The sequence below is a fragment of the Mixophyes fleayi genome, chromosome 11 (genome assembly GCF_038048845.1).
Source record: "Mixophyes fleayi isolate aMixFle1 chromosome 11, aMixFle1.hap1, whole genome shotgun sequence".
NCBI lineage: Eukaryota > Metazoa > Chordata > Amphibia > Anura > Limnodynastidae > Mixophyes > Mixophyes fleayi.
In genome coordinates this window covers 34,349,024-34,363,401 of record NC_134412.1, presented here as the reverse complement: position 1 = coordinate 34,363,401, position 14,378 = coordinate 34,349,024, and the positions used below count along the sequence as shown (strand labels likewise).

The window sequence follows — 14,378 nt, the reverse complement described above, 5'->3', positions numbered from 1 at the left end:
TGCCAGAGACAGCAATTGACCCCATTTTTAGAAGTCCACAGGGAATTCAAACTCCACCCGAGCCCAACTATGGTACTTAGCGGTGGTCAATCCAGGGGGAAACAGTGGTCAAGGGAGATATGGCTGTGGTGAGTTTCAGGTTATCGGAGTGTAGGCCCGAGAACCAGATGGCAAATTTGATAGTGGGTAGGAGTTTGGCAGTAGTCGGTCACTGCGGAGGAGATAGGCCATACAAGGGTGTTAGGTTGGGTAGTTTGAGATAGGCTGATTCTAAATCAAACCAGGAGGTGGGAATGGGAGAGGCATACGAGGTGAGAAATTGAGAGTAGTGAGAGGCCAGATAGTAATGTCAGGGAGGCATCTGCCACCTCTGAAGTTTGACCGCTACAGAACATTAGTTGAGATCTCTTGTTACTACTTTAATGCTGTCTCTATTGTACTTCACATGCTGTTCAGAACATCCTACCCTGCGCTGAAGAGTCCAAACAAGGATGAAACTGGCTGTCTGTAGATGATGTTCTATATCAGGACAAGGCTGATCATACCTTAGACTCCCAGTGGTTAAAGCATTGACTAATCATTCCTATTATTAACATATTGGGTCTGATTTATTAAGGGACAAATACTGAGCACAACTGAGACACACCCAGTCAGCTGTAAAAGAAAATATAACCAAACCACATCCACCATGTAAGTTAAATCACACTTTATACTTTTTCTTTGTCCCATATATGTCTTTTACTTCTATACTTTTAACCTAGGTGCACTGCTATACACGTGTGTAACCATGTCTGCAGCCTTTACCCACAAACTCCCCTGGACCTCACCTGTCCCTCTGCAGAAGAGGTGTGTAAAATAACCATTTTTGTCACAATAGAGAATAAGATCATTCTAAGAGGTCTCAGAATCTTTTAAAAATAACTATTTTTTTCCCCACAGATAAAAATGGGAAAAATGTAACTACCTGCTCAGCCCATCATCATCATCATCAACATTTATTTATATAGCCAGCAAATTCCGTAGTGCTTTACAATTGGGAACAAACACTGTTAAGACAATACTGGGTAATACATACAGACAGAGAGGTAAGAGAACCCTGCTCGCAAGCTTACAATCTATAGGACAATGGGAGTTAGAAACACAAGGGCATGTGCTACATCATATTGCACAATGGACCAGCTAGAACGCAATGGTAAAAGTATTGAGTGGGCTGTGTGTGTGGCAATGTTGGTCAGAGGGTTGTTGTCTTGCGTTAGCAGTGTAGAGGATGGTAATAGGGTAATCTAGGAAAATTAAGATGGTGGTTGAGGAATATCATAACCTTGTCTGAAGAGGTGGGTTTTCAGTGAACGCTTGAAGGTTTGAAGACTAGAGGAAAGTCTTATTGTGCGTGGGAGGGAATTCCACAAATTGGGTGCAGCCCGGAAAAAATGCTGTAACCAAGAATGGGAGGATGTGATGAGAGTGGAGGAGAGACGTAGATCTTGTGCAGAATGGAGGTGTCGAGTAGGGAGATATTTTGAGATAAGTGAGGAGATGTATGTCTATGCAATTTTGTTGATGGCCTTGTATGTTAGTAGAAGAAATTTATATTGGATTTGTTGATATACAGGCAGCCAATGTAGAGACTGACAGAGTGGCTCAGCAGAGGAATAACGGTTAGTAAGGAAAATCAATCTAGCCGCTGCGTGCAAAATAGATTGTAGGGGTTCAAGTCTGACTTTGGGAAAACCAGTAAGGAGGGAATTGCAATAGTCGATGCGGGAGATGATGAGTTCATGAATTAATGTTTTTGCGGTGTCTTGTGTCAGATATGTGCGTATTCTGGAAATGTTCTTTAGGTGTATGTAACATGATTTAGATATAGAGTTGATGTGGGGAATAAATGACAGTTGTGAATCAAGGATTACACCTAGGCAACAAGCTTGCGGGGTGGGATTTATGATCATGTTATCAACAGAAATAGAAATGTCAGGCAGGAAGCTTCTGTTTTTGGGTGGGAATATTATTAATTCAGTTTTTGAAAGATTGAGTTTGAGTTGGCGAGAAGACATCCAAGATGAAATGGCAGAAAGACAGTCAGTAACGCGAGACAACACAGATGGTGAAAGATCAGGAGAGGATAGATAAATTTGTGCATCATCCGCATTGAGATGATACTGAAATTCAAAGGAGCTTATTAGTTTTCCAAGAGAAGTGGTGTAGATAGAGAATAGCAGAGGACCTAGGACTGAGCCTTGTGGTACTCCAACTGATAAAGGAAGCGGAGCAGAGGTGGATCCAGAGAAATTAACACTGAAAGAGCGATTAGATAGGTAGGATGAGAACCAGGATAGGACAGTGCCTTCAAGACCTAGGGATTGTAGCGTTTGTATGAGGAGAGAGTGGTCAACAGTGTGAAATGGAGCAGAGAGATCCAGGAGAATTAGAAGAGAGTAATGGTTGTTATTTTTTGCTGTGATCAAATTATTGACAACCTTGGTCAGCGCAGTCTCTGTGGATTGTTGAGAACGAAAGCCTGACTGAAGAGGATCCAATAGGTTGTTTGCTGTAAGAAAGTGTGTGAGGCGAGTTTAGACAATTCTCTCGAGAAGCTTGGAGAGGCATGGGAGAGATGGGGTGGTAATTTACGAGAGAATTAGGGTCTGAATTCTGTTTTTTTTAAAATGGGAGTAATCACTGCATGCTTGAATAGTGATGGAAAAATACCAGTAGAAAGAGATAGATTACTGATTTTAGTTAGAGGGGGAATGAGCACAGGAGACAGGGACATACCAATTTGTGAGGGAATGGGATCAAGAGGACAGGAGGTAGAGTAGGAAGATGAGAAGAGAGTAGAAACTTCCTCTTCATTTGTGGGATCAAATGAAGAGAGAGTGTCAGAGGGTGCTACAAAGGAATTTAGCCGATTGCTTGTCAAGGGAGATGATACCATTTCAAGCCTGATCTTATCAATTTTGTCCGTGAATTAGGAAGCAAGATCCTGTGCACTGTTGTTAGTTGGAGGATTTGGGGCAGGAGGATTCAGAAGAGAGTTAAATGTGTTAGAGAGGCGTTTGGGGTTAGAAGCCTGAGCATAGATGAGAGATTGGAAGTATGTTTGTTTTGCAGTGTCCAGAGCATTTCTATAGGAGTGGTAGATATCAGTATATGTGATGAAATCATTAGAGGCACAAGATTTACGCCAGTGACGTTCTGCTTTATGAGAAAGTTTTTGTAGAGTTCGTGTTACTGTGGTGTGCCACGGTTGGCGACGAATTCTACGCAAAGTATGTAGTGTCGCTGGAGCCACTTGATCCAGGGCAGTTGCTAGGGTTTGATGAAAATGGGGTACTGCCCAATCAGGGGAGGAGAATGTAGAAATTGGGGAGAGAAGGTGTTGGAGAAAGGTGGAAAACTGTTAAAAATCAATAGAGTTGAAATTTCTGCGGTTGTGAGGAGGCTTGGAAGAGTTTGACACTAGGGAGAGTAAAGAACTGGGGGTGAGCGAGTAGCTAATAAGGTGATGATCCGAGAGGGGGAAAGGAGTGTTAAGGAAATGAGAAACTGAGCATAGTCTAGAGAAAACAAGATCAAGACAGTGGCCATCCTGATGAGTAGTGGATTCAATCCACTGGGAGAGGTCGAGTGAGGAGGTTAGAGAGAGAAGTTTGGAAGCAGCATTTGAACGTGGATTAGAAATAGGGATGTTGAAATCACCCATGATGATGGTGGGGATATCAGTAGATAAGAAGTGAGGGAGCCATGCAGATAAGTGTTCAAGAAATTGTTGGTGTGGACCAGGGGGGCGATAGATGACAGCAACACGCATAGAGAATGGGTTAAAAATCCTAACAGCATGTACTTCAAAAGATGTGAATGTGAGTGATGGGACACTTGGTAGAACTGTGAATGTGCACTGTGGGGAGAGAAGTAGTCCAACCCCCCCTCCTTGTCTGCCTCCCGGTCTGGGGGTGTGGGTGAAATGGAGACCACCATGTGAAAGGGCTGCAGGTGAGGCAGTGTCTGATTGCGTGAGCCATGTTTCTATTATTGCTAGAAGGTTGAGGTTGTTTGAGAGGTAAGTTTGTTACACACAGAATGTGCATTACAAAGGGCACATTTAAAGGACTTTGGAAGAGAGGGGAGACAGGTGATACGTTTAAGGTTTGCTGGATTTCTGTAGTGTTCAGATATATGCGTGTGGGAGAATTGAGGGGGACCTGGATTAGGTGATATATCACCAGCTAATAGAAGCAGGGAGGAAGAAACGTAGGAAAGATGATTGTAAGATGTGTGTTTTTTTAGTTTCTGGTGGCAGGGTGCAGCTGTTAAAGTTATTGAATTTAAATAGGAAAACAGTTCATGAGTGTTCACTAGAGGTGAGTGAAGTCATGAAGAGGCAATGTGGACAGAGGTGTGTGTTGCAGGATGGGTGAGGGATGATATAGTCCTAAAGATAATGCCATGAAAAGAGAGAAAGAAAAATATTTTGGCAAGCATTGGGATTTATGAGTCAAATAGCAAAAATGAGGGAATTAAGGAATTACCTAATTGCAATGTCCAGTGTAATCAGATAAGTAGTGCAGAGCTATGCTGCAGCAAATGTAGTTTATCCATGGATGTCTGGATAGTATAGAGTAATGATGTGGGAGCCATGTGGGGGAATGGGTGGAAGTGTTGAATGGAGAGTAATAAAGAGCAGGTGATTGAATAGATGAGTTTTTGCAGAGTCATGAGAGAGGAGAGTGGTTCAAATTGAGTATCAATTCTTCCTACTTGTGAAGGCAGACAAAGCATTAAGTAGAACTGAGAGCACAGTGATGAGATAGGGGACTGAAATAGCTGTAGCATGGGTAGGGAGTGGCTGAGCAAGTAGTACAGCAGGCTGATTAAACATAGTGGAAACTGACAGATCAAACAAACTTTCATGAGATGAGAAGAAAATAAGATCAGAGTCCAAAATAGTCCTCATGCTGCATGGAGCTTGTAGCCAGGCTGAGTTGAAGACATTAGAGGTGGAATATGGAGTTTCAAGTGAATACTGATTGTAGTCCTTGTGTAGCTGTGTTAATAGGCAGAATGTTCTTCTCCTGTTTCCTCCTGTTTCACTCCTGTATAACTCCGAATTATGCTGTTTAAATTTTTTTGTTTCACACTTGTATCTATACACTTAGAGCTATACACACTAACTATGCAGCCATCACTGGCTTTGCAGCCATTCTACAATGAATATATCTGGTTAACAGACACATGTGATCAGTGTTTTTCAATCAAGCCCTCAATAACCCCCCCCCCAACAAACCTTAGAAATAAAAGGTTTAAACAAACAGTGAAAGGACAACTTGCAGAAGGCTGTGGTAATTACCATTAGAAATAAAATTGCACTTTCTTAATTTCAGATCATACTCTGTTGCAAAAGGCTGTAGTAATTACCATTAGAAATAAAATTGCACTTTCTTAATTTCAGTTGCATCTCATGGAACTTATTATTGATGATAGCGAATTATCAATAAAACAACCAGAAGAAGAAATAAAACAAGTAAGAAAAAAATTGAAGCCCATAAACACCTAGAGGATTTCCATACTTTGTTGAATTTTGTTCAAGCTAAATTATTCAAACTACAGAAAACAGTTATGCAAACAAAACAGTTCTTGATAGACCAAGAATATTATGAATCTGAATATTGAAATTGGAGAAAAAAAAACAACAACAGACAACCACAATTCAGACAGAGACAACAAGAGAAAAACCCAAATAGACATCTCTATATAGAATGACCCAAACCTATATACACTCCTAAAGAAGTATTAAGTTCAAAACCAAGGAAAAATTTAAAATCTTCACTAATAATACAAATGTCACATCCCACCCAACACCAATTAATTTAGAAACCACTTAACCTAGCCAACATAGAAACAAATAGACCAAAAACAAACTTAGAAAAACAGAACCATAACAAAAGCCAAGACAAAAATACTCACAATAATAGGAGCTATGCCAACATAGCAAGAGAAAGTTATAGAAAAGGAGCAAAAGCACGTCCAGCCAAAAGCACGTACGACATACGCTAATACAAAATATATCTGATATAAAGACCTATACAATATATCCATAGAAGAAGATGTCTTACCCATTTTTTAGAATTAGCCAGTTAGATAGATTACCTCCAGAACTCATAGAAACACAACCCACAAACAGAAGTCCAGAAAGCTCAAAAAAGAAAAGAAAGACCAGATTCAGAAGAGGAAAGGCTAAAAGGAAATGATAGAAACAAAACTAAATTTTAAGAAATAAAATTGTAGGGTATTTTTAAATTAAGTGATCACATTCTCACTAATTCCCAGACTAAAGTTTTAAACAAAAGATTAAAACCTGCTCCAAACAATCCGATCTGCACATTAAAACCTGCAAAGGTTTGTGAGGAAGCTCATTTTAAAAAAAAAAAGTAATACATACTAGTGATAACCCACAAAAATCAGAATTCAAGAACACGGATTAAAAGAAAAAAAATCTTTTTATCCTAGTTTCTTTAAAGGTCCATACATAGAAACTTTTCAAAAAATAATGAGGGGAGAGATCAGTAGAATTCCTATAAAATAACAAAAGGATAGACTTTACTTATCCAAGGCAGAAAGAAAACGTTAGAATAACTCAGAAAATAATAATCTGTTCATAAATCCTGCAGACAAAGGGGGTAGGATAGTCATTCTAAATAAAGTAGACTATATAAACAAAGTTGAAAGAATAGTTAATAAAATATCTTCATATGAGAAACTGTCCTCAGACTCAACTAATGCATACAAAGAGAGCTAGAAATTTGTTTAAAACAAGCCTTGAAAGGTAAATACTAAACAATAAGAAATATGAATACCTACTAATATACCCAAGGTTGCCTGTATTTAATGTCTACATAAAATACACAAACATCCCCCAGGAAGGCCCATCTTGTCAGGCAAAAATTCCATCACTTCTGACTACATTGATTCCATCTTACAATCAATTGTTACCAAACAACTATACATACTATAACATACATCACCTGGCAAGCAATTATTTTCTGGTGACATGTAATGTCACATCACTATGCACTATTATAAATTATAAGATGGGTTGTGAATACAATAGAGCCAAACTAATATTCAAATCAAATATTAATATGGAACAAATTAACTTCCTGACAGAAGCAATTGACTTCATACTGAACCACAATTATTTTTGGTTTAAAGGGTTGCACCAAAGACAGGTTAGTGGAACTGTAATGGGCACAAAGTTCGTGTCCAGTTATGCAAACCTATGGTGCAACTAGATGAATCAAGGATCTGAAGCAATGAACTTCACAATAGATATACACGTGTGGAGATGTTACATAGATGATGACATCTGTATATGGAAAGAAACCAGAGAAGAGTTGGAGACGTTCCTCTGTTTCATAAACAACAATTCATCTAATTCACAATGTCCATAAGCAATAAGTAGAATTAATTCTTAGGCCTAGAAATCTACATAGAAGACAACACCTTATAAACCATAACATACATTAAAAAGGTGGACTGCAATAACTCCATCCCTGCAACCATCATTTTACCTGTCTTAACAATATTCGCAGAGGAGAGCATAGATGAATCAAAAGGAAGTGCACAGACACAGAAAGCCAGAACAACCAAGCCACCATACTGAAACAGAAATTTATAGAAATAAACTATGATAACAATTTAGTATAAAAACTATTTTAAAAAGTCAGAGAGATGGCAGGGAAATCATAATAGCTAACACAAAGGAACCAAACACTGCTTAGAATGTCTTGCATTTATTACACAATTTAATAACAAGTAAAAAATGCAAATAAATCTGAAAATATTGGCCACTTCTCTTAAAAGATGACCAAATAAAAGAGGTAATCCCTAGCAAGCCCTGTATCATCTATAATAAAGCTGAGAATTTAAGGACCAAATTGTTTTATGTTGAAACAATGCTATCCCAGTGAAAGAAGGGTATAGAAAGAAAACATTATGAGAAGGTAGAAGCTTCTACCATTGCACAAGATGCATATGATGTAAGGCCATTAAACAACAAGGCCATGCACACAAAACCATTACTAGCTAAGTTATCAGAACCTATAGCAACCTCCATTCACATGGAACTTTATATGTATGCCAGTACTTAGCTGTCCCCAGGACTTAATCTTAAGTAGTTATAACTTAAAAGGTGTAGGTTGGCACAATAGGATTCCAGAAAAAATATTATACTGACCTAAGACTACCACTCTGGCTACCACCACAGCTGTAATGAATAACACACCAATAGGTTACTAATGAAGAATAATGGAACTGAAAGGATGTAGTACCCAAGTTGAACCAGTACTATTCTTAGCAATAGAGAGTACTGAGTAGTAGAGTGAGCTAGAAATTAATGTGCAAGTTGTAATACCAGTGTTTGTTCAGTAGTGCTGTGGCAGTATGAAGCAGCACAAGTACTGATAAAACCTGACAAAGCAGGATTAGTAGGAAAATCAGGATCGTCAGTAATGTCCAGGCACAGCAAAAGTGAACTTTTTGGACAGATGACAGCTCAATAGTCAAAATCCGGTGCAGGCAGCAAACAGAATAATTGGGGTATCAGGCTATTATTCGATTCAGGCCACAAACAGGATAGTCGGGGTCACAAACAAGAGTCAGATGCCTGGTAGAAGAAAGAATTCAGAAAAGCAGTGAACAAGCGCATGTAAATGCTAGCATGTGAATGCTATAGCCAGCAAGATATGTCTGACACTGCTAGCTATTTAAAGCATCAATAAGAATCAGGTCAGGGTCAGCCTCCAGGTGAAATATAATCACGTGATTCCAATCACTACAAGAAAACACAACAGACTTGCTTGCAAAAATGCACTAGTGAAAGACAACAAAAACACAGCTTATAAAAGCAGTTACCTGCTGTTCCGAACAGGCACTAAACACACAACCCACTTTATTTCCAACACCCAAAAAAATATCCACTTATGGAGAAGATCACTCGTAATACAACAGGGGTGATCAATCTACTAGAGAGTCCATGCGGCTTACAGTATGTACTCACAATCTTGAAAGCAGGATGGCAGAACATGTGAGGAACATCAAGAATAAAGAGTGTATCAGAGCATATCTTTAAGACACATGCACATGACACCAGTACTCTAAAATGTACAGGCATAAAAAAAAGCTAACCAAATTCTGGAGAAGAGGAGATATCATTATCAAAGTCTCCAGAGAAGAGGCAAAGTGGATAACCTGAACACCTTGGCACCAAATGGCTTCAAATTAAAATTTGTCCATGGCACCTTCTTAAACGCACTAACATGCCATGAATACAGACATGGGAAGGTTAACATACATCTGCTCCACACATAGACATCTGATTAGATACCATCCTATCCATAAGGATAAACAATCTTCTCCATCGTACCCTTTTCTGACACATATTAAAATTTTCCTTGTACCATATTGTAAAGTGTGCTATCTTCAATATTATATCGAGAGCCCAAGTCCACGCTGTCTTGTCAATGGATGCAGACCTGCTTTAACATACAGAAAGATTGTAGAACAAATAATCCATACTGTGAACACACTACCATACCGATATCTATATATCTACACTATCTTTCTACTATATTAAAGTAGGACTGAAAAAAATACTTCAAATATGCCACTTAAGCTTACACAAAACCAGTAAAGCTAACAACTATACATATAAGAGAAGGACACATCACATTTCTGCTTCTTCCCATCATCTAGACAGCGGGACTAGCATACAATTAGTCTGAGAGACTACTAATATTATCCTGGAATCTATAATTCTAGTGACAACTAATAGTTAAAGCCTTTTCATAGTCAGGAGTTAATGTACTACTTAATTTGTTTTAATATTTGTTATACTCCAGTTTAAAAGTGTCTACTAACAGAAAAAAAATTAAATTAATGTAGCTAATAGTGGTCATACACAAATAAAAGCAAAGTGCATATTCATAAGGAAGAGATTTAAATATGCCCCTCCATCCCTTCACTTAAAACTTACATCATTTGCCCCCTGGTTTTAGGTGTGCATTGTACTGGATTTAATTATTACTCAAGGATCTATTCACAAAAAAAGAGCCTGCAATCTGAAACACTATACTAGTTATACTTTTATTTTAAACATAGACCACATGGAACTCCAGTGTGCGACTGCAGAACGCTCTGGTCAGAATTGCTTCCAATATATACCTAGGATCGGTGCAAGTACTTTCCTAAAATACCTAACCTATTTCTGATGACGTGGAAGATCAGAGACAGGACTACTGCAGCGGATAGTAAGTGATCGGAGAGCAGCCTAGCACAGGCTAAAATGGTAGCTTCACACCACGCATGATGGTCATGCCCACTCTGGCGGCATGACGTGGAAACCCAATTATAGAAATCCTGTGTCTACCCTTGCTCACTACTTTACTCCTCTGTAATTAACATTAGTAAACTTTATTTCTATCTTCATTCCTTAACAGTACTATCTTTAACCTGTAGGCACATATAAAACCTTTTAAATCTGTCTTCTGTTTTGTTGCATGGGGAAGCTTTCGCTTGAGAAAGCTGATGAATCTCGTTGCTGGGCATTAATTAGGGATGGGGGAAGCTTTTCTAAGTTTAAAAACTAGGCCCCATAATGAGAGTCATAATATTTAATTTGGATTCTTTCTATACCATGAATAACAAGTGCTCTTTTTCTCCAACCTTATCCATTAGGCTGAATTATGACAAAATATCATAAAATGTATATAAGTGGTGGAAGTGGGGGGTATATACGCTGGTATGCCACACCGCCATGTCTCCTACTGCCTTCATTGTAAAACTATCAAATTCCATTCACTTACCTTTTCATTACATTTTTCATACCACCACTTCTAACTTTCCATAGCGCCACTTCGAAATTTCCACTTCGACCACTGATTTGCATTAATACTATATCTATGTACAACTGTAATGAGTTTTTTTTACTGGGAATCATACATTAAAATTTGAAATTTTGGAACTTACTGAGTATATTTGCAGTGTTTTCTGTCACGATGTCTGTATCCGGCCCATGGAAAAATTCTGAAGCAACACATCGACCCTTTTCTCGACCTGCAGCGTATAGAATGAATCAGTAAGTCATTAATTACTGGAATACTGAGTATCCAAGTTGCAATGCAATAACTCAGGAATTAAATGTATACTTTTTAAAACAAAGCCAAGGGGAATGATATAAGACTGAACGTCGCAATGCAAAATTAGTGCTGCTGCACATGTTTGTGTTCACATTCCAATGTGTAACTAAGTTGTTTGTCTGTTCAGTTAATTTAATGTGCCTATCCTACATCGTCCCAACACCTTTGTGGTGTGAAGGGGTTTAGCTTGCCTACTTAGATCTGGCATTGTCCGGGCAGATTTGCATTAAAATAATGCATTTTGTACAATGCTCTTGTGTGCTTTGTACTGCTGTGATAAATAGGAAGTGACTTCAAGTTTCACTATTTGCACGTCTTGTAGCTCATTATGATCTTTGAACAATAATTAATTAAATTAATTAAAATATTTTTTTATTTTCATGATTACGCTGGTGCACATTTATGATCTGCCAATCATCATTAGCAAATATTTGACCCTTCACAAAAGATACCATCTTACTGTACAAACCCATGGGCAATGGCATCAAGCATACCGATAAAATAACACATGATGTAATAATAGAGAAACAGCTTTAGGTCTCATTTCTAATATGTTCTTTTTGGCATAACATATAACAACACATGGTTTACATTGAATTTTATTTTCAGTGATTTAACTTTAAACATGTATGCCAGTATATAAGTGTATTTCACAGAGTATCCAAAATTGCATATTTATTAACAGTATCCATCAAGAAATTTAATACTACTTCTGAAGAATGTACAAGTATGCATAAGTGCGTTACACAAGTAGCTCTTCAATATTATTCTGTTTATGAAAATATTAGCAAAGCAGAGCAAAGAGTGCTCACCTTGGTAACACAAACTGATTTGATACCAAGGTCGGCTCACATTCTAGAACACAAGACTTGATGCACAAAATGAACAGATCCATTTTTAAGCACATATAGACAGGCAGACAATGACTGATCAGGCTAGCAGAGAGTGGTTTGGAAACATGTGAATCTATTACAAGGCTCCTCTCTTCCACTACTGCTTAAAAATACAATATTATACTAAAATTAGACATTTTTTTCATATGACTTAAAGACACTAAACACTAGAAAGTCAAGAACACAATACCATACTTACCAACTCCTGGAAACTTGTTTCCGGGAGAGGGGGCGTGACTGGAGGGCGGGAGGGGGACGAGGCCAATCGCGTACTTTTGGCCCCGCCCCCCGCGAAACCGTAATTTGCGTTGCGGGGGCGGCGCCAAAATGACGCGATTGGCCTCGTCCCGCCCCCTCCCGCCCTCCAAAATGGCGTGATTCTCGGTGTGAGATTGGGATGCGGGAGGAATGCCAGCTTGCCCGGGAGCCCGGGAGACTGACCCGAATTTCGGGAGTCTCCCGGACTTTCCGGGAGAGTTGGCATGTATGCACAACACTGACTGCAATATAATGACAATAAAGATGTAAAATCCCACTTGTGAATTATTGATCAATTTATCCATATTAGTGATTGTGCCCATAGCTAAAGGATTCCAAACTTTGTTCTCATATACCCCAAGCAGGTCATGTTTTAGGATTTGTATTTGTCAAATCATACTAGATAATTGCTCATGCAGCCACTTAAAATAATTAACTTGTGCATTTTGCAGTTAAGGAAATACATGTGCTGTAGGTTAAAAAACTGGAGAACTCTTTAAAAAAATCTATAAGAATTTAATGGCCTTATGAATTATAGATTATATACTTTAATTTAAAGGGCAATTACAGTACCTCTCATCAAATGGAACTTGGTTTGGAGGTAGATAATGTTGTTTTTAAAGATTTCATATAGAGATTTCATAGGCATTTTGAAGTATAGTAATTAATGGTGAATCATTTTGTTGTTTCTGAAGTATAAAACTACAAGGGTGTGATTGCAACCAAATACAAATAGAGCTATTTTAGGTTACAGAAAAGCCCCCCAAAAGTTGTTTTCATGCCTTTGGGTAGAACCACAATATTATGCCAAAAGCACAAATTTCCCTTGCAGAGTGTTGCTTATGGGAAGATAGCCAAAGGGAACAAGCATCTTTTTTTTTTGCCTACGGTCACTAAAAAAAGGCTTAAAATATAATATCTACTTAGAAAAAGAAAATACAATTTCTAAATATATTTTTGCAATATGAACAGCCCACACATGTAATGTATGGTAATTAAATTTCAATGATAGCAGGGAATTTATGTTCATGGTTGTGGTATTTTTTCTGTTTTAAATATGTACTCAGTAAATTAATCTAGAAATGGATAAATGCTTAACCAAGTCCATAAATAATCACTTGGATATCAAGGCAATTTACTTTGCTTAAAATTGGGACACACATAATGGTGTGAAATTAATGCTACACTCTCAGAAAGGCGTGGGAGTTATTTTTAATTGTTGCTGAGAGGGAAGTGAGCAGAAAGACCAATCAGAATCCACTTTCTCTGTTATATCACAGAGACTGCGGCTTTTTATTGGTCCTCCCACATACACCTTTTTCTACACTGGTTTTCAGTCGTGGCTGTGAGGCAAGCCATGGTTGGTTGTATGGAGCAGCCTCCAGGGCTCTCAGGGGCGCACGCAGGATTGTTAGGGGGGCTCCGTTTCGGCAGCACTGTACTATACAGCAGGCGCTGTCAAAGAAGCGTTCGCGGAGGTGCTGTATACAATACAGCAACACCGCGGACGCTTCTTTGACAGCACCGCGGCTGCTGTATAGTACAGTGCCGTATGTTGGAACACTTTGTTAGCGGGGGGGAGGGGTTTCTGGAGACCCAGAAACTTCCCCCTGCGTACACCACTGGCTCTGATGACATAATAACATGTTTCAATGTGCACAAATGTGCATCATGTAATATAGCAATCATACATCTGTCATCTTTCTACAGCTGTTTAGAAAGTAAAAGCAAAGATATGAATGCATAGGTGCCAGATCTGTGACTGCTGTGGTCGCTTTAGTTTCCACTAGGTTTTTTTTTGTTTTTTTCTTAGTCTCTGGTAGTACACACAGAAACAAGTCCCACCATACTGTAGTCATGCTAGGAGTAAACATACAGAGTTATGTGCCACTTGTAGTGCTTTCACTTAATGTGTATCCACTTTGTAGGTTTGCCATTGTTGCTCCCTCAAAACCCATGTCTTCTTGCTTGCCAGCCCTTCCGCTTTTATGGAGATAAGATTCACTGACACAAAAATAAGTTTCCTTTTCATATG

General features: G+C 38.6%; 1 protein-coding gene across 4 annotated transcripts in view; it reads right to left on the bottom strand.

Moving 5' to 3' along the window:
* CACNG7 (calcium voltage-gated channel auxiliary subunit gamma 7) overlaps positions 1-14,378 on the bottom strand; it is a 111,912-nt gene that overhangs the window by 13,687 nt on the left and 83,847 nt on the right. For all 4 annotated transcript variants that reach the window (XR_012679764.1, XM_075189720.1, XM_075189722.1 and 1 more), the window contains exon 3: positions 11,023-11,109. Coding sequence is in view for 3 of the 4 variants with exons in the window: in XM_075189720.1 (XP_075045821.1) it covers positions 11,023-11,109 (87 nt within the window). In the remaining variant the exon portion in view is untranslated. The remainder of the gene's footprint in view (positions 1-11,022; positions 11,110-14,378) is intronic.